Source organism: Erythrolamprus reginae, chromosome 3, assembly GCF_031021105.1.
Source record: "Erythrolamprus reginae isolate rEryReg1 chromosome 3, rEryReg1.hap1, whole genome shotgun sequence".
NCBI classification, from domain to species: domain Eukaryota; kingdom Metazoa; phylum Chordata; class Lepidosauria; order Squamata; family Dipsadidae; genus Erythrolamprus; species Erythrolamprus reginae.
Genome location: NC_091952.1, coordinates 89899948 through 89923736, shown reverse-complemented (window position 1 = coordinate 89923736; position 23789 = coordinate 89899948). Strand labels below are relative to the sequence as shown.

The window sequence follows — 23789 nt, the reverse complement described above, 5'->3', positions numbered from 1 at the left end:
AAGTTATAAAGATATATCTTTACATATTCAGCTGAGCATAATTAGAATCACCTACATGGTTGTGGATCTAGTTAATTCAAACTTTCCAGTGGTGTGCGTAATTTTAGCTGCATTTATGTACACTTTTTGTACACTTTGTTCCATAAGCAAAAGTCTGATGATGTTGACAATAAAGACTCTACATCAGTGTTCCTCAACCTTGGCGGTTTGGAGATGTGTGGACTTCAACTCCCAGAATTCCCTAGCCAGCATTGCTGGCTGGGGAATTCTGGGAGTTGAAGTCCACACATCTTCAAACTGCCAAGGTTGAGAAACACTGCTCTACATGTTTAGTGGCAAATAACCAATTGGAATGCTAGTTATTTCAAAGAGGCAATGAAGTATAAATTTCAACTTGCTAAACTTAAGCTGTCTATTTATACAATGTAATGGCTTAGACTGGCTTAAAATAATTTGTTCCTTTGGATCATAGTCCTTTTGTGATATATTTTGAAATTATGTTTCTCTAGATCAGGTGTATCAAACTCAAGGCCCGTGGGGTGCTTCGTTTTGGCCTGCGTGGCTGACCTGGAAATAGCAAAGGACTGGCCCTCAGTGCCTCTGCCAACAAAAACTGAGCTCCATTTTCACTGGGAGAGGGCTAAAGGAGGCTGTCACAGTGGAAAATGGGGTGTGGGGGACTGTGCATGTCCCCCTGAGCTCCATTTTCACTGACAGAGGTGCAGGAGACCTTTGCAGCCAAAAACAGGGTGCATTTTTGCTGGCAGAGGGCTATCAAAACAAACTAAAAACAAAACAAAAGGAGAAATGTTTCCCCTTTTGCATTTGAAGGGACAGGAAAGAAGAAAGAGAAGGAGGAAAGACAATCAAAAAGAAGAAAAGATGGGAAGAGAGGAAGGAAGGAAGGAAGGAAGGAAGGAAAGAAGGAAGGAAGGAAGGAAGGAAGGAGGGAGGGAGGGAGGAAAGGAAAGGAGGGAGGGAGGGAGGAAGGGAGGAAAGGAGGGAAGGAAGGAAGGAATGAGATTATAATGCGAGCTAGGGAAATCCTGAATTAGCACTTGGCCACCATAGTTGCCCCCAACATAAGTGATGTCAAGCTGGCCATGCCCACCATGGCCACGTCCCCATCCCTACGAGATAAAATACAAGCCTGATGTGGCCCTCAATGAAATATAGTTTGATACCCCTGCCCTAGATCCTACAGCCTAGGATGTTGTAGGTTGGTTTTGTGGGGCTCAATTCTATATCACAGAGCAGTAGACATATACAATAGTTGTTGGTTACTTTTCAGCTCTTGGTCCAAATTCCTTTCAGTAAGATATTTATTTACAATTTGTGAGCGTTCCAATATTGAACCTACATTTTCAAAGTATGTTTAAAAAGTACAGTACGGAGAAATGTGAGATAAAAATTCAGAAAGATGGTTCATATATTAAGGTTGTTTCAAAAGACTAGCTCTTCTGGGCATTCTCTCTTTGAAAAAGGTATTGATTTATGCTGATTGTGCAAATAAAAGAATATGGCATTTATTTTTAGTTTAGCCAAGGAACCTTCTTTACATCTTTGCCAGAAATGAAAACATCAACCACATACATTTCTTCTGTAATATTTTCATTTCTTTGATGTGCAAAGCAATGACAGACCAAAAAAGTGGTGCACATTTCCCCACTGGGAAAAATATTGTATAAACACCAGTGAACAAAATAAGGAAAGGAAAGAAATAGAAACCCCCAGAGAACCAAATGATTTTTCCGATAAGCATACTGCACCATCCAGAAACACTTCACTTCCCCCTCAGAGTCAGATTTGCATGATTAATGTAAATGTTATGCTATCACTAATGTGATAAGCGCTTTCTGAGGACTGGAAAGCATGCAAATTCGAGCCATGGTGATACTTTTTCACTACATTTCTAGTCTAGCCATAGAGGTGTGTTTATATGCCAATTTATTTTAACAAAAAATCAGGCAAGAGAATAGTAAAAATGCCTTGAATAATTACTCCGGGGAATAGTGTATTTTTATGACATATTGTTGTTGTGCATTTTAATCATTTTCATTGATTTTGCTTTGCGTAAAAACTTCGGTAATCTAGCAAACTTCTTTTATTCCAACTGCAGCTTATTCTGTTAATTGATTGATTTGATTGATTTAGATCGGGGTCACCAACCTTTCGGGCCTCAGGGACCATTAAATTCATAAATATAAATCCCTCGGACCAATACGAATCCACCATGCCACTTTCTGAAGTGCCTCGACTCCCGGTGACGGGATGGGGTCTTTCACACATTCTCCTAACGTCCCTCTCTCTCTCTCCCCTTTCACTTTCTCTCTGTCTCCCCTCTCACTTTCTCTCTCCCTCTCTTTCTATCTACCCTCTCTTAATCTGTCTCTTTCTCTCTCTCATTTCTCTCTGCCCTTTTTTCTTTCTCTCCCACTGTCTTTCTCTCCCTCCTCTCTTTGTCTCTCTCGCATCTCTTTCACTCTCATCTCTCCCTCCCCACTCTTTCTTTGTCTTTCCCCCGTTCTTTCTCCCCTTTCTCCCCCTCTCTCTTTCTCTTTCTCATCTCTCCATCCCCCTCTGTTTCTTTCCCCTCTCTCTCTCTGACATCTCTTTCTCTGTATCTCCCCCTCTCTTTCTCTATGTCCCCCTCTTTTTCTCTCCTCTCAACCTCCCTCTCTCTTTCTCTTTCTCATCTCTCCCCCTCTCTCTGACATCCCTCTCATGTTTATTTTTATGTGAAATGACCACCCTTTGGTTGCAGCGCCGCTGCAGCGTCCTTTTTCATAAAAATAACAATGTTTATTTTTATGTGAAGACCTCCCTTTGAAGGAGCTGGGGAATCCCTCCCATGAAGAGATTCTGGGGGCGGAGCCTTGACATCACCGGCAAGTTGATAAGGACGCCAAGGTGATCACTTCCTGGATTCCATGGAATCCAGGAAGTGATCACCTTGGCATCCTTAGCAACCTGCTGGTATATGTGACATCAAAGCTCCGCCCCCAGAATCTCTTGGTGGGATTCCTCGTTCGGGTTTGGTTCCGGTTTGGCCGAATTTTGTGTAAAGTTCGGCCAAACTTGCCGAACCTGAACACCGTTGCGTTCACCCATCACTATGCATCATGGACCACCAAAATTTTCTCATTGACCACCAGTGATCCACGGACCTCTAACTAGATGGCCCCTAATTTACTAACTTACCTAAGTATTGGGATAGTAGGAAGAACCCCAGTTATCATAAAACTATATTGTAGCCCAATGATTCTCAACCTGTGTAACATGGACCCCTGTAGATCATAGTGTCATCATAGGGGGGGGGGTCCACAAAGACTTGAAGAAATGCTATGATTTAAATCTTGAGTTAAGTCTTGGGGGATCCATGGCCACAAAAGGTATTAAAAAGAGATCCCTGGTGAAGAAAAGGTTCAAAACCAGTGTTGTACCCCTTTACAATAGCAAAATCATTGAAATATTAAATGCCTATTAAAACTTTGTTTATATAGATTAACTTTCAGCATATGGGAGATGTTGACTTTCTTTATATATTATTCAAATTTATATAACCACCCATCTCATATGTATGACTCCTTAAAAACAACTACAATAAATATAAAAAGAACAAGTAGAAAAAGAACAATCCAAAAACATATATACCGGTAATCCATCATATCAAAAACCATAAAATTCATAACTATGGTAATCACAATAGTAACAATCAGTTCAAGTTTATAGTTGAATCTGGAATATTTGCCCTCCACAAAATCTTTGAATTCTTAATTTGAAATTTAATTGGGAATTGTGGAAGAAGTCTTTACGCATATTTCATTTTACAGAAAGTGTTTTATTACTAAAAAGATTTCTCAATGGTTTTGTCCATTCTCTGCTCAGTAAATTCTGACCTTAAAGTAGAACTTTGATTTCCTCAAATTAGTATATTTGCTTTTTCTCGGAAAAATTGTGTCAGCCGTTGCCTCCAATTTTTACCTGTATTCAGATGCTTACAGATTTAACAGATCAAAAGAGTTGGAAGGGACTTTGCAGGTTATCTAGTCCAACCCCCTGCCCAAGAAGGAGGCCCTACATCTGCCTCTATCTAGGATTGTGAGGCAACAGCTCCACCTCTAGGCAACAGCAGCTGGCCTAAAATATTATTTTATTAAGCTTATAATGGGAAAATGGGGAAGGGAAAAGTTGGGGGGGGGAAGAAATATAGAATAAAGGGGGGAAATGAAAAAAAGCATTAATTTTTTAATTTTCAGCGCAGTAGAATAAAAATAATATTAGAATCTCAACATTTTACTTTTACTTTTTATCTGATATGTACTAGCCATTTCCATAGCAAGCTTGTTTAATCTTGCAAATTCCAAAGTCAAAGTTTAATTATTGTTTTTTAAATCCAGAAGCAATTTCCAAGCAAAAACAAAGTTGGATGTATTTTTTTGTTTGATTAAAACAATTAATTTGGCCATTTCTGCTTATTCAGTCAGGTTTTTTTAGCCATTCTTCCATTGTGGAAATTAGTCACTGCCCAGAGTTGGGCAGCAGATAGATAGATAGATAGATAGATAGATAGATAGATAGATAGATAGATAGATAGATAGATAGATAACAAATAAAGTCTCTTTCTCTTTTTTTGTATATATAGTATTTTTGCTATGTAATAACAAATTTCAAAATATGTTTTTTCCCAAATTCTTTCTCCATTAAACTTTAAAGAAAACCCTTTGATTCGATTTTTATATTTATTTTGAAAATCTTCTGTATTAAAATATGAATCTTATCCCAGTAATTCTTTTGCCACAAATGCAACAAAGAGGATAAAACGTTTCTTTTTTACATTTAAATTTCCAGTATATTTTTGAAGTACCCTTATACATCTTTGACAATTTGTTAGGTTAAGTACCACTGGTACATCATTTTATAAACATTTTCCTCTGAATTATAATTCAAGATAAATTTTAAATTCTTCATCCACATGTTTTCCCATTGTACTAGTACTACATCATACCCAGAATTATTTGCCTATTGAGTCAATAATAATGTTCATATTTATTCTCCATATTCAGTTTCAATAACAATTTATAAACCTTGGCAATAACATGTTCATCCTTACTGCACAGAACAAATTCAAATTCATTTTTTATATATTGTACATTTTTACAATCCTATAATTTTTTTGCCTAGTTTAACCTTTCTTTCAATTTAAACTATGTAGGCCAATGAGAGACACATCCCTCTGACTCCAACTCAATGAGAGACTTAAGAGTAGCTATTGCCGTCAAAATTGATTTTATAAAATCAATTGCCCCATTTCTCCTTACATTAAGCTTCATCCAACATTCCTTTCTAAAAAGACTTTAAAACCTCTGCCCTATTTTCCCTTGATGCATTATGAATCCATTGATCTGAAGATGGACTGACAAATGGAAATTCACGTCCCTCCCAAGAAAGGACTCCCTTTCATGATACAATTTTTCACTAGGGTCAATTAGCTATTAGTACAACAATTTAAAATTTCTCCAGCTACTTTGGTAATGCTTGTACAATTCATATACTGAATACAGTATACACAGTGTGTATATATATGATTGTTCAAGCCACTCCCACCCAGTCACATGACCAGTAAGCCACACCCATAGTGTGGCAGTAAAATTTTTGGCTGTCCATTACTGTATATATATATATACACACACACAATATATATATACAATCTATACCTGTTTTTTTTAAAAAATAGAAATGCAGGAACTTTCTGTGATTTTATTTTCTAGGAATCCATAGAATAAGTCTGCGGAGAGGGGTGGCATACAAATCTAAATAATAAATAAACAAACAAACAAACAAACAAACAAACAAATAATGTTTTTATAATATTATACTCAATTTTTATCAGATGTATCATTACATTGGGCCTGGACAGAAAGCCTACACCTCCAAAAAGGAAGACTATTGAAGAAACCACAAAACAGGAAGATTGGAAGAAAGAGGAAGTGACACACAAGCCGAAAGAGGAAAAAAAAGTATTACCGACTCACTTTCCTTCAGCTTCTGCGTTAAAGAAACGAGCTGCAGAACGTGCTGAAGAAAAGAAATTGGAAGCCAAAAAAAGAGAAAAAGATGAATTTGAGGATACCCAGAAAATTGCTATTTATGAAGGTATAGTGTGAAAAGAGAAGGTTGGTCAGTGAGGGGTCCTTGGTGCTCTCAGAGGACCCCTCATTTCAACCCTGAGCTACAAATATTCTTGTTTATCAGTGTAAGTTGCATGAAATAATCCTTTAAGCTGAATTGATCTGAAACAGCGATCCTGAATCCAGGAGTGCCATATTTGAGTTCCTAGAATTCCCAAGGTAGCTGTTGTTATTATTTCATCCTTGTCATCAATCACTCAATAAAGCCAAAGTAGTTAAACAGAATCCGACCTGCAATAGGAACTGAATATCTTATACCAGTTGTTTTAATGGAGTTTCACAAGCAGAATAGAGAGAGCTCAATATAATCAGATCTATGATGCTTTGGTTGCATTTTACTGATAATAATTTGTTTCCTTAAATCTCTCTGTGTGTCGTGTGTGTGTGTGTGTGTGTGAAACTCAATTTTATTGAGGGCTGCAACAGGGTTGTGTTTGACCTCAGAGGAAAGGAGCGTGGTAGGAGGCTGTGGCCAGCTCAACATCACTCATGTCGGGAGCCTGTGATGGCCTGAGCCCTCTGCTAGTGAAAATGGGTTCCTGAGCTTCATTTTTGGCTGTGATGGCCTCCTGCAACCCTCTGCCAGCGAAAATGGAACTCAGGAGAGCCTCCTGAGATCCATTTTCACTAGCAGAGGCGGCGTAGGCCAATCCTTCACTGTTTCCAGGGTGGCCCCAAGGTCCAGAATTAAGCACCCCACAGGTTGGATCTGGTCCCCAGGCCTTGAGTTTGACACCCCTGCCTTAAATTGTTCCTTGTTGTTTCCTGGCATTATAGATAATGGGGCAGGGGGGAGGCAAATGAAAGGAATAAAGAGATAGTGGTTGCCACAAAAAAGAACTCAAGTAGGGGTGGGCTACTGCCCGGATGGGGGAGAACGCAGTGGGGTAGCGAAAATGGAGCTCCATCCTAGAGCACCCAATTTGCACTGAAAGTTGTTGAAAGAAAATGCAGGGCCTCCTGCATAAGCCATGCCCACAGTGTAGTAGTAAAAAATTTGGTAGTTTTTCACTGATGTTATACTCCATAGCACTTTAAGGGCATGGCGAAAACAATGGATGGAAACTAATCAAGGGGAGAAGCAACTTAGAACTAAGGAGAAATTTCCTGACAGAACAATTAATCAGTGGAACAGCTTTGTCTCCAGAAGTTGTGAATAAAAACAGAGTGAACAATTACATTTAACAGCAAAAACCATTGTACATCTTCAGTCCACTGTTAACTTTGATGTTGTTGCTATATTTTAGGGGTTAAGTAGAAAGGGGAATAAAATCTCATGGGTTAACCTTTTGTGGGTTAATGAGAATCAGTAATAATATGCAGTCAATTTTCTATCTCATAAGGTATCATTTTATTTCAGCATATGAGGAAGATTTTGAAGCTGATGAAGAGAAACCAATTGAGATAGTTAAATTTGAGATAATTGAGAAACTTCAGAAAGAAGCACCTTCTGTTGAACAAATGAGTGAAAAAGAGAAGCGGCTGTCTGAATGTGAAATAGACCTTTCTGATCGTGAAAGAAAGAAGAAAGTCTCGTCACGGAAATCTTCACGGACTTCTGAGAGTGAACGAGATGAAAGTGAGGGATATACAGAAAGCTACACAGAGGAAGAGGAGAGAAAACATGGTTAGTTTTTTTCTTCTTCAACTAAAATATAGCATCCTAATATCTTTTTAATATTTCAGAGGACTCTTCATTTCCATGGTCATGGATAAGTACCGTTTATTATTGGATTTTCATTTATTTATTCGTTCATTTGTTCATTCATTCATTCTTTCTTTATTTGTTTGTTTGTTGTTATTATTCAGTCTGATTCCATATCTTTTAAGCCAAAGAGGAGTGTAGGAACAGGAATGAATTTGACGGTTACAGAATGAAATTTTACAATCTCTTGTGAATTATGTCTGTACTCCATACTTGAACTGCAAATGCTCTTTGTGTAGAATAAAGTAGACACTATTCTATGCTATACAAAACAAGGCATAAGGGAAGCTTTGCTTTCTCATTATATTTTTAATAACTTCCCCCAAAACCATGTTACATGCTTTTTCTTCTCTGTACTCTTCTATGTACTGTTGTCAAATCAAAAGCTGATGTAGGTTCTTGTGAAGCTCTTGTCAGTAGATCTTTGAATACTTTCTGTGCCACTTAGCTAACAAAAGAGAAGATGAGAATATTTTCTTATAAACTCAAATAATTTGTAATCCATAGTTTGCAGTAGAAGAAAACAAAAGCGAGTGTACAGTTGATCACGTCGTTTGCAAAGTCTTGTGGTACGAGCAATGGTCTGTTCTATGCATTGTCTTTTCTGAGTTGGAATCATATTTTTCTCCCACATTTTTACCACTGTCTTTCAGGGCAGCCAGTAGATGTCACTTTAGCATTGTAAAGTGTCAACAGCTCCATCTGCCTGCCTGCCTGCTGCCAGTCAGCCAGCTAGCCAACCAGCCAGCCAGCAGTGGTAGAGATGTCTTGTGCTATCTTTGTGATCTTGCACTTTATGGTCCACTATTTCTACCCACCCTCAGTTCATTCCCTCAGTGAAATGTCCCAACCTTAAAATGAAAAATATGTGTTCATGGGCCAGTCGTGTTCTGGGTGGGGAACAAAAGCTCAGTGTGGCGAACCCTCAATAATTATTAGCACAAGGAGATTAAAATGTCACAGGATTTGTTTCAGGAACATAAATAAGATTTTCAGTAACCTCTCTCTTTTTCAGTCAGCATGACTGATGGAGATAATTATTTCCTGTACGTATTTGCAGCCACCCATTTTCATAAATAATCTAGTGGGAAGGATGTATCTCATTTCCCATTCATTAATACAAAAAGTGTAGAAGCAGGTCTAAAGCAGAGCACATATGCAAGATTATGAAAGCGGACAGCTTTTGGGATTTCTGTTGATACAAAACTGATTTCCTCTTGCTTTTTTTTTCTATCTTTACTGCTTTTGATATGACTGTCATGTATTCCAATGTTGCCCTTGAAGCTTTTCTGCTTGTTGTGGTTAGCTCTGGCCCAGCTGTTTTGCTCCCAGTGGAATCTGCCGACGAAGTCTCCTCTGACCAAGAAGGCCTGAGTGACAGGGAGGAGCAGAGTTTGGCAGACAGCCCAGGAGGAGATCAATCATCTGTATCATCTCTGGATTTTGAACAAGAATTAATGACACATCCACGCATGCGTAGAGTGATGCATAGGAAGCAACAACTGAAGGATTATTACAAAAGTAAATGAGGCCACCTGTGGTTGGGTGGAGCTGCTGTAATTAGTGCTGCTGCTATAAATAGCAGTGTGTGGGTTTGGCTGTTGTGGAGAATTATCTGATTGTTGTGTTTCATTAATGTCATGCTGACTCCGGCCTTTGTTTGTTGACTTTTCACCACTTTGAAACCAAAGCAGAGCAAAGTGTGTTTCACTTCGTGGAAGAAGAAGGGCTGTGACTTTCTTCACAGCTGCAAGCTAAGTACTTACAAACTGATAAGGGACTTGTACAAACTACCAGGTTGTTTTGGGACGAGTGCTCTTTGCAATACAAAAAGAGTGCTGAGTTTATTTTGAATTTTGTGATAAAGAACATTGTTTTGAATTTTCAAACGTGTGTGTGTCTGAAATTTGTACCTTTGAATTTTTGAGAGGCTCCTACCAGAGAATCCGGCAGAACATCTGCTTATCCCTAAAATTGTTCCCATTTTGATGAGCCTTACATGAAAGAACACTATTGTATTTCAAACCAAATGTTAATGTTGCTTTTACTTTTGTATATTCTGTATTCCAAAATATATTTTGTATATTCTGCTTTTACTTCTGTATATGCTTTTGTATATTCTATGTGAAAATATAGGCAAAGGTAAAGCGGCTGACTGGGAAATGGATGCATCTGCCCGAAAGATCCAAATTTTTTATAGGAAACGCAGCAAATTTTTATAGGTCAACAGCAAATTCGGGCTGTCAAATCAGGTTTGGAATTGGTTTGTGAGGAAAAGAATCTTGCTTCTGATCGAGACAAATCCAATTTTTACACAGTCAGTGGCTGTGGCAATCATAATCTTGCATCTTTGTTAATCATCAATAAGCATATTTGCGCATTTTCTTCCTTTTTAAAAATGCTGGCATGTCTTCTGAGGCTTGTGGCCAAACCACAACAGGTATTCAGTTACATTGCCTCAAGGACCTTTTAGAATGTTTTTTTTAAATAGTTGGGCCATTGATACGATTTGAATTTCAACAATGATCATACTGAGTGTTCGGGAAGATAATTAGCAGCTAATTTTTGCGTCCAAATGAATGTGAGTGACTTGCTTGACCTTTCTCTTTTGTAGGCATTTTTCTACATCTATGTGATATGGATAACATAGGGAAGTGACGGTGAACCTATGGCACGGGTGCCACAGGTAGCACATGGAGCCATATCTGCTCGCATGCGAGCTGTTACCCTAGCTCAGCTCCAATGTGCATGTGTGTGTCGGCCAGCTGATTTTTGGCTTGCACAGAGGCTCTGAAGGTGTTTTTGGCTTCCAGAGAGCATCCACGGGGATGGGGGTGGGTGTTTTTACCCTCCCTCGGCTTCAGGGAAGCCTTTGGAGCCTGGGAATGGTGAAATACGAGCCTACTGGGCCCACTAGAAGTTGGGAAACAAGCCATTTCAGGCCTCCAGAGTGGCTCCAGGGCACGGGGAAACACTGTTTTTGCCCTCCCCAGGCATGGAATTATGGGTGTAGGCACTTGCGTATGTGTGATAGTGTACGTGCACGCTCTTTTGGCACCCGAGGAAGAAAAGGTTCGCCATCACTGACATAGGGTGAGGGATGAGAAGTCTCACTGTGTAATAGAGCAGGGTCTCCAGCCTTAGCAACTTTAAGACTTGTGGATTTCAACTCACAGAATTTTTGCTAGCTGAAGAACTCTGGGAGTTGAAGTCCACAATCTTAAAGTTGCCAAGTTTGGAGACTCTTGTAATAGAGGATTGCCCAGACAGGGACAGTAATCAGAAGGCGAAGGACCATCCTTTAATTGTCCATTTCCATTATTTTTTGGTTCTACTGACTATACAACATTTAGATCCTTGTTAAAAGCTCATCCCCATTTCTTTCAGGTGCCTGGATACCATGACTGAATTTGTTTTATAGCTGAAAAAGATTATATACAGTATATATAATCTTTTTAAAATTTTTGCATATATTTTCAATGGATTTAAAAGTGTCAGATTTGCATCTTATGCTGGACTGTTCAGACGTAGAGAACAGATGTATTACACTATGAATTTCCTTTCTTTCTTTCCATATTTGTGCATGCAGGCGTCTGTCTGTGTCTGCCTGCCTGCCTACTGGCCTGTCTGTCTGTCTGTCTGTGTCTGTCTGTCTGTCTGTCTGTCTGTCTGTCTGTCTGTCTGTCTATCTATCTATCATTTATCATCTATCTACATTTTCAGGTAGTAGTGCAGAAATTTTTTTGAGGGACTATGCTTTTTATTTATTTTTGACTAAAAATTAAAATTCAAGCACTGCAGCAGTAGAATGGAACAATGTAGAATGGAAAGTAGAATGGAACAATGAACCATAAAATCTGTGCTTATTCTTGACAGCTGTAGACTTGCAGGTCTAATTGAAGGCAACATTTCTCCCAATGTGAAAAATTTTAATAACCTCTCCAGATAGATAAGGAATCTTTACTCTTATTTTTTCCCCCTCCCATTGTTTTGTTAAGAGCTGGTCAGAGAGTCTGAACTTACATTTTTCAGATCTTGGTAGACCATAATCCTGTGAATATATCAGAAGGACTCATTAGTTAGAGAAAACATTTCATGTATGTTTTGCTGAGGGCTGCAAACAGCAATTTTGCTATTAGTCTGTTCATGTTCTCTAAAATTCCGGTAATATTTTTAATGAGCTGGCTAGCTGAAAGATACTGTGGCTTTTTACATTCTTGGAGATTTAAATCTAATGCTATTTTGCATATTCCTCATAAGCCATGGCAAAGCAAGCACCACCAACTTTAGTTCCCACTTGCATCACTTATACTTTGTATAAAAAGGGGGATAATATAAAGCTTCAAGTCAGTTGTGTGTTTTTCAAGTGGATGGAGCGATTGTGCATTCATTTGGTTGGTAAGAGAAAAAGTACTGTATGTTAGTCAAATTTGGCTTCTATTTTGCTATACTTTTCGGGGGGTAACATTTGGGTTCATGCACCCATCAAAAGGCATGAAGTCATGAAGGTGATCCCCTATGGCAACTATTACTGTGTAGCAGAATGTCATGAATATCAGTGGAGTTGACGACTCATTAGTCCCTCGTTGGCATCCCATTTCACCCTCGAGGGGAAGAGGGAGGCTTGAATGAAAAGGAGCTAGAACAGAGCCAGGACTTGCTGCTGATGCTGCTACTACTGGTTTTGCCCATACCATGTTTACCTCCCTTTGAGATGAAGAGCAAGACAAAGGGAAAGCGAGGAAGACAGATCAGCAGCATTGGAAAAGGATGTGTCATTGAGGAAGGAGATATCACTGTTCATTGACAAGATGGTCCAAATTAGGACCATTGACCAGAAGGTTTCCCTTCACTGTAGTACTGTGATTGTGCAAGTTTATGGTAGAGTTTAAATAAAGCTGGACAAAAAATGGGACATTTAGCATCCCTATTTCCTGTTAAAATCTACATCATTTATTAGAGCTGGACCATAGATATGAAGGTTATTTTGCAAATGGTTAGAAATAAACAACCCTATATCAGGCAGTTGTCCAAATAAAGGAAGCTGGAAATTTTCCTGCTGAAAAGAGATTATTTTATAGCTTTTTATGGATAGCAGGCAGGAGACAGAGACACAAGATATTTGAATATTGATTATTTTAAATAGAGCTGGCAGTTGATTCACAAAAGTCTCTGGAATTCTTCCTCATAGCTTCATGGGTTTGCTGCAATAAATCAATTTATCTGAGCTTTCATTTTGTGAGAAACACTTTCTTGCTTTGTCAACTAAGAGATGCCTGACAACAGATTATTCAGATCTGGACCACAGATTACTTAAATTTGAGCTCCCATCAAGGTCTTGACTGGCTGTATGTACTGACTAGTTATATATTCTTCAGCTTTGCTTTCCCATCTGGAAAATTAAGATTATAATGGTTTTCTCAATGGTGATGCAGTCATTTTTATAACACTGGCTGTAAAATATATTGCATTACATTAGTGTAAGGCAAAAGATAACTAAAACCATTCATATTCGCTCAAGCAAACTTGTTTGCTTTACAAAAGTCTGCAAACCTTGCAGACTATTTAGAACAGCACAAATGGAAATAGCAATTTAAAATATTTTCAGAAATTACAGTTGATTATCTTTTAACAATGGGCAAGACACCAGAAATCAGAGTTCTATTATAGACATCTTTTAATAAATGGATGTTACTTGTCAAGAATAAATAGCTAATAATGATGATAATGATGATGTACAGATTTTCAAGATTAATTCTGTGGTCCATTTTGAAGTGAGTCATCACATGATTGGGTCTTGTTTTACAACCATTTTACAAAAGTTGTTAAGTGAATCATATGGTTGTAAGATAATCCAGTTCTCCAATTGATGTTGCTTCTTGGAAACTGACTAAGAAAGTCATAAAATCATGATCATGTGACCATAAGATATGGCAGCTGTTCGTAAATATCAGCTGATTGCCAAGCACCCAATTTGTGATCATAGGACAGTGAGTATGATGCAATGATGGGAACTTTGAGGACAGGTTGTAAATAACTTTTTCTGAGACTATTGTAACTAAACCATTGTTAAATGAACAGTAGTAAATAGAAGACAACTTGTGAAGAATGTCTTTTTTGCAACCAGCTCTTCAGATGCAGACAGTCTTAGATGAGCAGACTTAAATTGACAAATTGAATCAGTTGGTTGTAACAGTACTGTAGATAATATTAAAAGGTGCTTGAAATTAAAATCTCACTCAAGGATATATTTTCACAAATGGGTTGAGACAACATCTTCTACCATGATGTCTGTGAATTTTGTGTATTATAATCCTATACCTTTGGAGATGACCTAAGGGCTATGTAAGGTCCTGCCTCTCCAGTCTTCTCAAGAAAGCAGAATTCTTGAAATGGTTATCATTTCGAAAGGAATTTTATTGAAAAGCAAGGAACAGCAAAGGAAATATAGGCAGATTCTGTAGTTACTCACTCAAAGCATTAGGTTAAATCATTGCCAGCAAAGCCCCTCCCAATGCTCAGTTCAACATTGACCCAATTCCAAGGTTCAAAGAAGTTTTCAGAGAAGGTGATAACTGTCAATTCCCAGGCTTTTAGCTTTCCCTTTCTCCAATGGTGAGATAAAACAAATGGCTCAAAGATGACCTGAGGCACATCCCTTCCCTCCTCCCTATTTTATTTATTTATTTATTTATTTTATTATTTAGATTTGTATGCTGCCCCTCTCCTTTTCCATGAGGTACAGCAAACCAAAGCAAAAGAAACCCCATGCACAGAAGCCCCACCCACCCAAGCCTCCCACCAGAATGGCAGCATCCCTATGGGACCTGACAGGCTCCTTTAGAAAGGCTAAAAACAATATTTTGCATTTCTGAGGAGAAAGGCACTATTTTTATGCTTAATTCTAGTAGCTTTCTCTATCTGACCTCACAAATAATGATCCCATGGGTCAGGTGCAGGACACCATTAATTTGCAATTGTTTTTACTCTTTGTAGGTAGGAAACAACTGCTTTCCGTCTCTGGCAGCAGCACATTATACAGCAGTGGTACCGAATCTGAGTTTGAAGGCAGGAAGCATGATGAAGAGGAAGACATTACAGATGTTCATTCAGAATGTGAAACCGAAACCACCAAATCTCACCGGGAAGGAAGTCAGGGAACTGACGTGGAAGAAGAGGAAAACCTGGGCGAAACAGAAACAGAAAGCTTGAGCACCAAGAATGTGCCAGATATCTTCTATGAAGAGAAAGTGGAGATGACCCTTCAGGACATGAGTCCGGGCCATGGGAAGCCCAAGCTTATAGGGCTGTTAGACATGGGGGAGGAGGAAGAGAAGGATAAGTTAGTGCATTTGAAAAGGAGTGCTCTAGAAGGATATCCGAGCAGGAAGATTTCTGAAGATAAGGAAGGTGGTGAGTATGGTTTCAAGAGAGATCTGGAATGGGTTTGGTGAATACAAGTATGTTGCTTTGTGGATTCTTAAATGAATGCTGATTTTCTGGTGCCATGTTTTGATATTGTATATGAATAAAAATCCTGCTTGAATCTTCCTAAATCTATTACTGTCCTTGAATGGGGCAAGATTTTACTTTGATATACGTGACAGATAACTAGTAGAATATTGTCTTGAAATTGCCACACTATCTTATTCTTTCAAGTCCTGGAATTGAGTACTGTTGCAATCTATGGCTTTTGTGAGTCTTTCTCTTGTCTCTATCACTGTTGTGCATGGGACATTTATTGACTGAATTAATTCAATTTCTATTTAGCCAGGGGCGAAGAGATGAAATGAATCTTATCAGTTAATATGCCTGGAATTGATAATGACCATCATTGAAATCATAGTTGTAGAATACATACAAAAAGAACAAAATCAAAGTAATTGTGTAACTTTTGTAAAAATTCAGAAACATAGTGTCTAAAACAAGTTTTTGTGTCTTTTTATCATTTGGAACAATGAATTGGGAGCTCCAAATACAAGATTTTTTTTCAGAGTTTCATGATCGTGGAGAATATGGATTGCCATATTTAGGTTAGCCTTCTTTATTCTCTATTTGATTATTTGACCATCTAGGCTACCATTGCTCAAATCAACCTTTCCAACCTGTTGCCCACTAAATATATTAGGCCACAATATCCAGAATTGTAACCCATGTGCTTATTATTAATCATAAAATACATATTATTTACATAATCATTCCTGTTTCCTATCTCAGATCCCTTTGACAAGAAAGACCAAAAATATATATTTTATTTTAATTGAGTTCGTGATGGAAATATTGTAAGGGTGAATCAATCCATACTAATTAACATGCTATCAGTGGTGATGCAGGCATGAAAGAAAGCCATAAGTCATGCTAATATTTTTGATTTGAGGTTTGGAATATGTTCCTTGGATGATAATACATTATGTTCTTGCTTAATTTAATAGATTTTGATAGATTGTTTCATATTACTTTGTGTTACTGGATTTACTAGTTTGGCAGGGGCAGAAGTTTATAAAATGGTAATTACTTGCTAGCATCTTGGTGCTGGATTGCTTTTCATTGCTTTGCAATTTTTTATGTATAAAACATGGAGGAATATTGAAAAAAAAACCTCAGCATAATTATGCTGAATTATTTATAGGTGTTTAGTTGCTTGAGATACTTTCCTTCATCCATATGCTAGGTTTTCAATATGAGTGACTTTGCAATTACACTGTTAGATGAGATGAATATTTAAGTACAACTGAGGAATGAAATTAAGCACTTAAGAAGAATATATATAGAATTACATATTCTAATATTAAACACAGGAGTGGAGAAATCATATAGGTTGAGTCAAGGGCCAGGCCCAGATTTTAGCATAAAAGAAAAATCATCATTTCTATTTTGTTCGTACCGGGATCATTAAATGACTCTGCAATGGTTTTAGTTTTCAGTGAGTACAGCATTTAGCAGACTCTTTAGATTCTGCCACTTTGATTGAAGGTAGTAAAAATGCCAGCTACCAACAAATCTTCAAAAAAAGTTTTACAAGGCAGTAATGGATGATATGGTATGCCTTGGTGAATATCCTGGCAAACAAAGAAAAAATTATTGCTTAACTTTTTCTGAATGAGAATATGATGGGACAAGTGAACATTCTAATGGATGGGTTTGGGAACAATAATATATTCAACCATGGCAAATCGTTAAGACCATATAATGGTTAGTTAATCTATTAGGTTGTGGTAAGAGATCAAATTCTAAGAATGGCCTGAAACTCAAGTGCTGTGATCGGATTTGGTCACCTCCCTTTTCACAGAACAACTATCTATACACAGAATGTCTCCCCTGTTTTAAAGTTGGCCACAGACTGCAACATTTGCCAATAGTGAGAGAGAAAAAGGTTATAAGAGTAGCCCAGAAAACACATATAAAAGAAGCATATATGTGAAAATAATGCAAGGATATTTCTCTTACAAACGTATTACAGGTGGTACTTCTCAAAGGCATGTCAATTGAATGAATCTTATTTCTTAGGCACATATTGCACATTGCCCAAATTCAGTGTGAAAAGCATTAACCCTCCTCCCATTTTTTTTAACGGCTATAACCTTTTAGCTTCCCTGCCTTGAGTTTCAGGCACCAGTTGAGTACATCTGTTTATTTTGGCTGTTTTGCTTAAAAAATAAATAAAAATGATTAGGTTAGGTTTTATAAAAAAAAACATGATTAGGTTAGATTTAATATTTTCCAACATTGATCATTTGAATATATATGGACTTCTGTTCCCAGAGACTGTTCTGTTAGAAAGCTGGTTGAGAAATTAGAGATTTGAAGTCCACACATTTTCAAGTTTTCAAGTTGAGAAATGCTAGGTTAGCTTTAGATTTGGGATCATTGATCAATAGTTGATAGTTCCAATACCTCTTCAAATATATGTGTATGATAGCCATGATAACAAAGATCTCAGACCAATTAGTTAGGTCCATAGAGGGCTAAAACATTTCAGATGAGATTTTAATACTGTTGGCAGGGGAAAAAGAGGAAGAAAGCTTAGACACAAACCCACAGAAATTTATGTATGTGCCAATCCTATGAGGGTCTTCTAATTATTGAAAGTCACAATGCTAGTTGTATTCTTCATGGTTGGATTAGTGGCAGGTTGTTTGGGATCCATTGTAGCCTTAAACTGCACATCACAATGTTCTTACCTACCTTGCTTACATTGTAGAGATAAAATAAAGGAATCTCTATGCACCAAACAGGATTTACTTCATTATACATATATTAATCTATAAGTGATTTTTATGGTACAAAATATATGCTAAAGAAATTCTTACAAAATAGCAATAGCACCTTGACATATACTGCTTCATAGTGCTTTACCATCCTTTCTAAATGGTTTACATTCAGCATATTGACCCCAACAATCTGCATCCTTGTTTTACCGTCCTCAGAAGGATGGAAGACTGAGTCAACCTTAGTCAGGATCGAACTGCTGTCAGTCAGGAGAATTAGCCTGCAATACTGCATTCTAACCACTGCACCACCAAGGCTCATGCATGAATAGGGTGTCCAGATTTAAAAAGAGCTTTTAGTATTTTCCTTTTTAAAAAGACAAAACATAAATGCTGAAGATGATTTTTTGTACTCTTACAGAGCAATTTCTGTCTCTCTCCTTTAATGTCATTTTGGACAAAAAAAGAGCTGTTGTTCAGAAAAATCATAGTTTCTGAGCTGATAAGAATAAGAGATTAATAACATATTTTATTATAAATAAGTGAAATGTAAATAATCTAATTATAAACACAGTAAAATTACAATGAAAATATCAGTATTTCTTTAAGCTGTCATGAAAATAATAATAATAATAATAATAATAATAATAATAATAGTAGTAGTAGTAGTAGTAGTAGTAGTAGTAGTAGTAGTAGTAATGTAGAACTGCATAGCCAAACTGCATATATGCACATGTTGAGCATGTGGGGATTTGCATTCAGCCTTTCCTGTTAAATCAAAATGAGACAAAACTTGCAAATTATTTTACTGCCTTAAAGAATTAACAAAACTATTGGAATTGTGTCAGGAAGCTTAGTATTCAAGGATGCCCTTAGTTTATTTGAGATAGAATAATAGCTTTTCAATTGCATTGTTCCTGTTCTTGTTATTTGTATCCGGCCTTCAGGATACCTTTCTATTTTTTTTAATTTGTGCACAAATTAAAACCATTTCTGAACAAAGGTGATCTTATAGCTTGGTGGTATTTGAAAGTGGTGAGTGCTTTGTGTAATTTTTTGCATAGGAGAGATAGCATTGCATGAAATTTTCATTGCTTAAAGAACGAATGACGTTTGCTTATATGTGTACATAATTTATTTTTAAAGTGAAGAATTTTGCTGAATCTTAATTGCCATCCTTAGCTAGTTGTAGAGTAATTGTATGCTCCTTTTATGTTCAAGGATGGCTTGGTTTTGTTTTATTTTATTTTATTTTACTTTGCTTTCTCTTTTGCTCTCTTTTTATGATTGCGGTACTATTTTTTGGAAGATCGCAAATTGGTCAGAGAGAAAATAGCTGAAGCTATTGAAAAAGATCAGCTTTTGAGTTCTGAACCTGAACCTAGTGATTACAGTACAGAGGAAGAGGAGGAACACATAGCAGCTGCTCAAGATAAATTTGAAGGTAAATTCTACTATTGCATGGAATGTGTCTTCAATATTACTTTCTAATTAAATGCTGTGTCTAATTGACGTTTTAGACCTTACATTTTATATTTTCATTTCTTCTTCTTTTTCTCTCTTCCATAGGGGGAAAAAGTTTCTCAATCACTACTGTCTCCCTCAGGAAATAGTGATTTTTGAAGCTGCTTCACCTTCAACCCCTTTCTTGCACACATCACCCTATGCGCTACAAAATTCTTATACAGGCTTCAGGGAACTCAGATATAATTTAGGTCAGGAACAACAACTGTAGATTTCCCCGGGCCTTCTCCAGCCTTAGAAAGCAGAGCTTTCTAGAATAACCCTGATCGGTGTTTCTTAAAGTTGGCACTTTAAGATGTATGGACTTCGACTGCCAGAATTCTCCAGCACACATGAAGTCCACCCATCTTGAAGTGGCCAAGGTTGAAAAAACCTGGCCTAGATTATGTTTGCTGGCATAATAGCTGAATTTTGGCTGCATATTACAGCCTTTTTTCCTGGGTCAGTTAAACATTCAAATGAATGTAGTCAATCTGAGGTTGAATGCATCAGTTTTATCTTTTAATTTCCCAGACTCTCCCAGTTCTTCCATATAAGCACCCATGGTTAATCTTGTCATTAATGGTGACAAGATTGTATCACCAAATATATTCCCTGTACCTCCTGGAGGTCAACTTTTTAAAAAAGGACCATGCCCACCTGACATTGTTTGCTTGTTCATCTTCATCTATTCAACAATTGTACACACATCTTAAGTGGGCATTTTTTTCCACAAGATGAACACAAAGTAAACAAGTCACATTTTAGGATCTTCTGTACCTCTATATTATATGGAAGAAAACATAATAGTGAGATGAAATTGCCTTAAATTATTGAAACCTCCGAGGAATCCTCCAAAATAACTCTTTGGGACTCTACAAATAAAGTTACGCTCCTACTCTAGAGTGTTTTAAGAATGGGTAGAGTCCAAGTCAGATTTTAATAGCTGTTTATTCTCTCTGGTAGTAAATTGAAATCTCAGCCATGCAAAATCCAGTCATAGGTATAGTAGGAGAAAAATGTAAATACTTGACAAGTTTCCATGCTGTTGCTAGAAGGGAAGTATTTTATGCACATCAGGTGGTGCAATCTGTATACAGTTCTGATTGCCTGTTGTGGGAACCCAGCAATTTTGGTTTCTAAACTCTGCTTTATGACTTAGCATTATGCATGACCTTCAGTTGGGATTTATTCAACAAATCATGTTATTAATGTTCATGAAGAAACATATAAATATATACTGATGTTGAATTTTATTTGATATTATAAAGAAATGAAAGTCAGTATCAGTTACTTATCTTCTGCAATGTATAGTTTGGGCCTTAAGTGCCCAAATCCCCAACGTTGGGATACCTGTTAGAGTGACAGCCTCTTCACGAGGCTGACCAGCAGGTAACACTTTAGATGCTTTCTTCCACTTCACACAATAACATGCAAATTTTACTGTTCATATAAACCATTTTGTTAGAAGGCAAATTGAGGTTTTCTTAATAATAATACTGTATACTTTTTTCCTCTCTTTTATTCTCCGGGCTGAATTATATGCACTTTCTTTAGTTCTGTTCTTTAAAAAACAAGTTTTGATTCCAAGATATATCTCATGTATTGGATTGTTCGTTGAAAGTCACATATAGTATAAAGGTCTAGAGCATGCAGGTTAGAAAGGTCTATAAGAATCTATCTTCTTATATATATATCCCATTGTAATATTTTCCTTAATCTTTTAAGGTTTTAGAGGACAATTTATTGAACATAATTAATGGATACATTGAGAGTTTGTACAATATTTCCAATTAAAGTAAAAAGACTTTAGTGTAAACAGAATTAGGCAACAATCCAAAAATAAAATACTATGAAAATCCATTGGTCATGTTTATATGTAGTCAACACGCACATCCTGCTGATTCAGGCGCTCGCATCCGCATGCGTGTCCCCTCGTGCAATTTTGCTTCTGCACATGCGCGGAAGCAAAAGTCACCAAAATCTTGCACACACGAATGTTCCCTCATAAGATTATTCTTTTCTCATTATCCTTTATCATTTTGCCATTAATTCATTTAAACATAAATAAAATTTCTTTGCACTTTGTATTTGTTCTCCCCTACTAAATGCTACTACTTAATATTTAAATATTACTCATTATTCCACCATAACTTTAATATTCCAAATGTATAAGATTACTAATAACGCCAAGTATTAACAGTATTTACTCAATCCTGGGACTGTATCTCAAAATCCCCACAATTTCTAGTCCTTAATAGTTTTTAACATACTGTTAATATTAATAACGCAGTTGAAATTACATAAATCCTAAATTTCTATCTACTAATCTTAACTTGTTTGGGTTGTGATAAATTCGAACGTCTGTAAGGCTGGGATTTGCTTAGCAGTTTCCCGAGTAGAATGAAGACGCCGGTGAGTGAGAGTGACTGGCATTGGGGACTACGAAGGAGGAAATTGAAGCGGATCAGAATTGCTGAGATGGACAGAATCGAAGCGTTGGCTGGTGAGAGCAGGATGAGGATGAGGAAACAGCTACTCCCTCCTTATTTTGCGCTGAGAGCACCTTGGAACTGTGTCATTATGCCAACGATCCCTTCGTTAGACTTCAGAACTGGGAGGTTGTTGTCATTTTCTGGACAGAAAATAAGAGTCTTAATGACCACAGCTTTCCCTGCCATAAACTTTAAAGAACTAAGAAGGGGAAAAGGCAGGACTCATTGGAAAGGAGAGAAACTAAGAGCACTTATTAATTTTCTAAGCCCTCCATGAAGGATTAAGGACTAAGACTCTAACAATTTTAACATCTTTAATGGGAATTTATTCAATATTTTTAACATTTCAGCAAGTATTGTTTTTACCATCTTTGTAACCTTGTTTTAATCAATTGCAATGTTTTAATGTTTTTAAGGGTAGGGAGTGTAAACTGTGCTTTATTAATCGCTTTAAATAACTTTCTGGGGGGTTATTCTAAGAAATGATTGGATTGAGTGTGTATAGATGGTTTGCTGGTATGTGTGTTTTTTATTATTGCTATTTTTAATTAATTTACGGGGCGGGGGGGTGTTAAATTTTAGGGATGGATGAGTGTATATGATTGGACGGAGAAGATGATTGGAATGAATAAGCCAAAAGGAAGGGCCAGCTTGCCTGACGCTTTGGAGGTGGGAAGTGTGGGGGAGCCCATCTCTGAGGTGGCAGAGGGCCGGAATATTCTGGTCTTGCTGGGGAGAGACAGATATGGCAGGAGACATGGGGTAGGCCACTCTTGGGGAACAAGAGCTCGCTGCTTGAAAGTGATCCCTTTTTCTGGCCCCATGAGCTCAGCCTGGGGTGCTGGTGACAAATGAAATCCGGACCCCGGGCTCAGGCTCCTGCTGCTCAATGCCAAGTCGATTGAAAATAAAATATATCACATGTTTTTTGCTGAAATTTTAAAATTAAGGGAGACTAGGATGGCACCATCCCCATCCAAAAAATGAAAGAAGGGATTTTGCAAAAAAACCTCCCACCAAAACATGATTAGTCAAAATATATAAATCAATCAAATAGCTTTCACTACCAGAGAGTGTGTTAACTCACCACCAACTTAGAGCAAAAGGTAAAGTAAGTAAAGTAAGAAAATGAAAAGTTTATAAAAATCCAGCAAGGGTTATACTCAGCCTATTAAAGTGTAAATCAAAAAATAAAAGCTTTAAAAATACAATTAAAATCCAGGTGTTTTTTTAAAAAATTGAAGGGAAAAGATGATAAAAGACCTGACCCTTCAATCGCTCCTACCAAGAATTGTGGTCATGTTCTCCAAAGATACATGATTCTCTTGGGTCATTCATAATGCTCCCATTCAAAACTAGGATCGGCTGTTTATCTGCAAGAGAAAAGAGATAACCTTCCACAAGATAGTTGGGGACAAAATCTTTATATTTCTATAGTATTAATTTTCTGGAGCTGTTTTCTTTTTATGGAATTTTTCTTCTCTGGAGAACTTCTAATTTATTTATCCTTTTGCAAAGGAAAAGCAAGGCTTTGCTGAAAATGTTTTGTGTAAAGGAAGCAGCAAAATTAGTAGTGTAAGAGGAATATCAGGCAGTTGTAGACTAATAACGAACCATACAAGAGCAAGTCTCCAGAACACTGTTATGTCTCAACTAATGTAGAATAGTGTGAGGCCAAAAATTAACT

At 37.2% G+C, this 23789-nt stretch overlaps 1 protein-coding gene across 6 annotated transcripts in view; it reads left to right on the top strand.

Moving 5' to 3' along the window:
* The window catches only part of ERICH3 (glutamate rich 3), a 97724-nt gene that overhangs the window by 60127 nt on the left and 13808 nt on the right, over positions 1-23789 (top strand). For 5 of the 6 annotated variants that reach the window (XM_070746169.1, XM_070746172.1, XM_070746171.1 and 2 more), the window contains 4 exons: positions 5894-6156; positions 7552-7818; positions 14893-15309; positions 19414-19548. In XM_070746169.1, coding sequence (XP_070602270.1) covers positions 5894-6156; positions 7552-7818; positions 14893-15309; positions 19414-19548 — 1082 coding nt within the window. Of the gene's footprint in view, positions 1-5893; positions 6157-7551; positions 7819-14892; positions 15930-19413; positions 19549-23789 lie in introns of all 6 variants that reach the window. The other variant, XM_070746174.1, reaches the window with a different exon arrangement.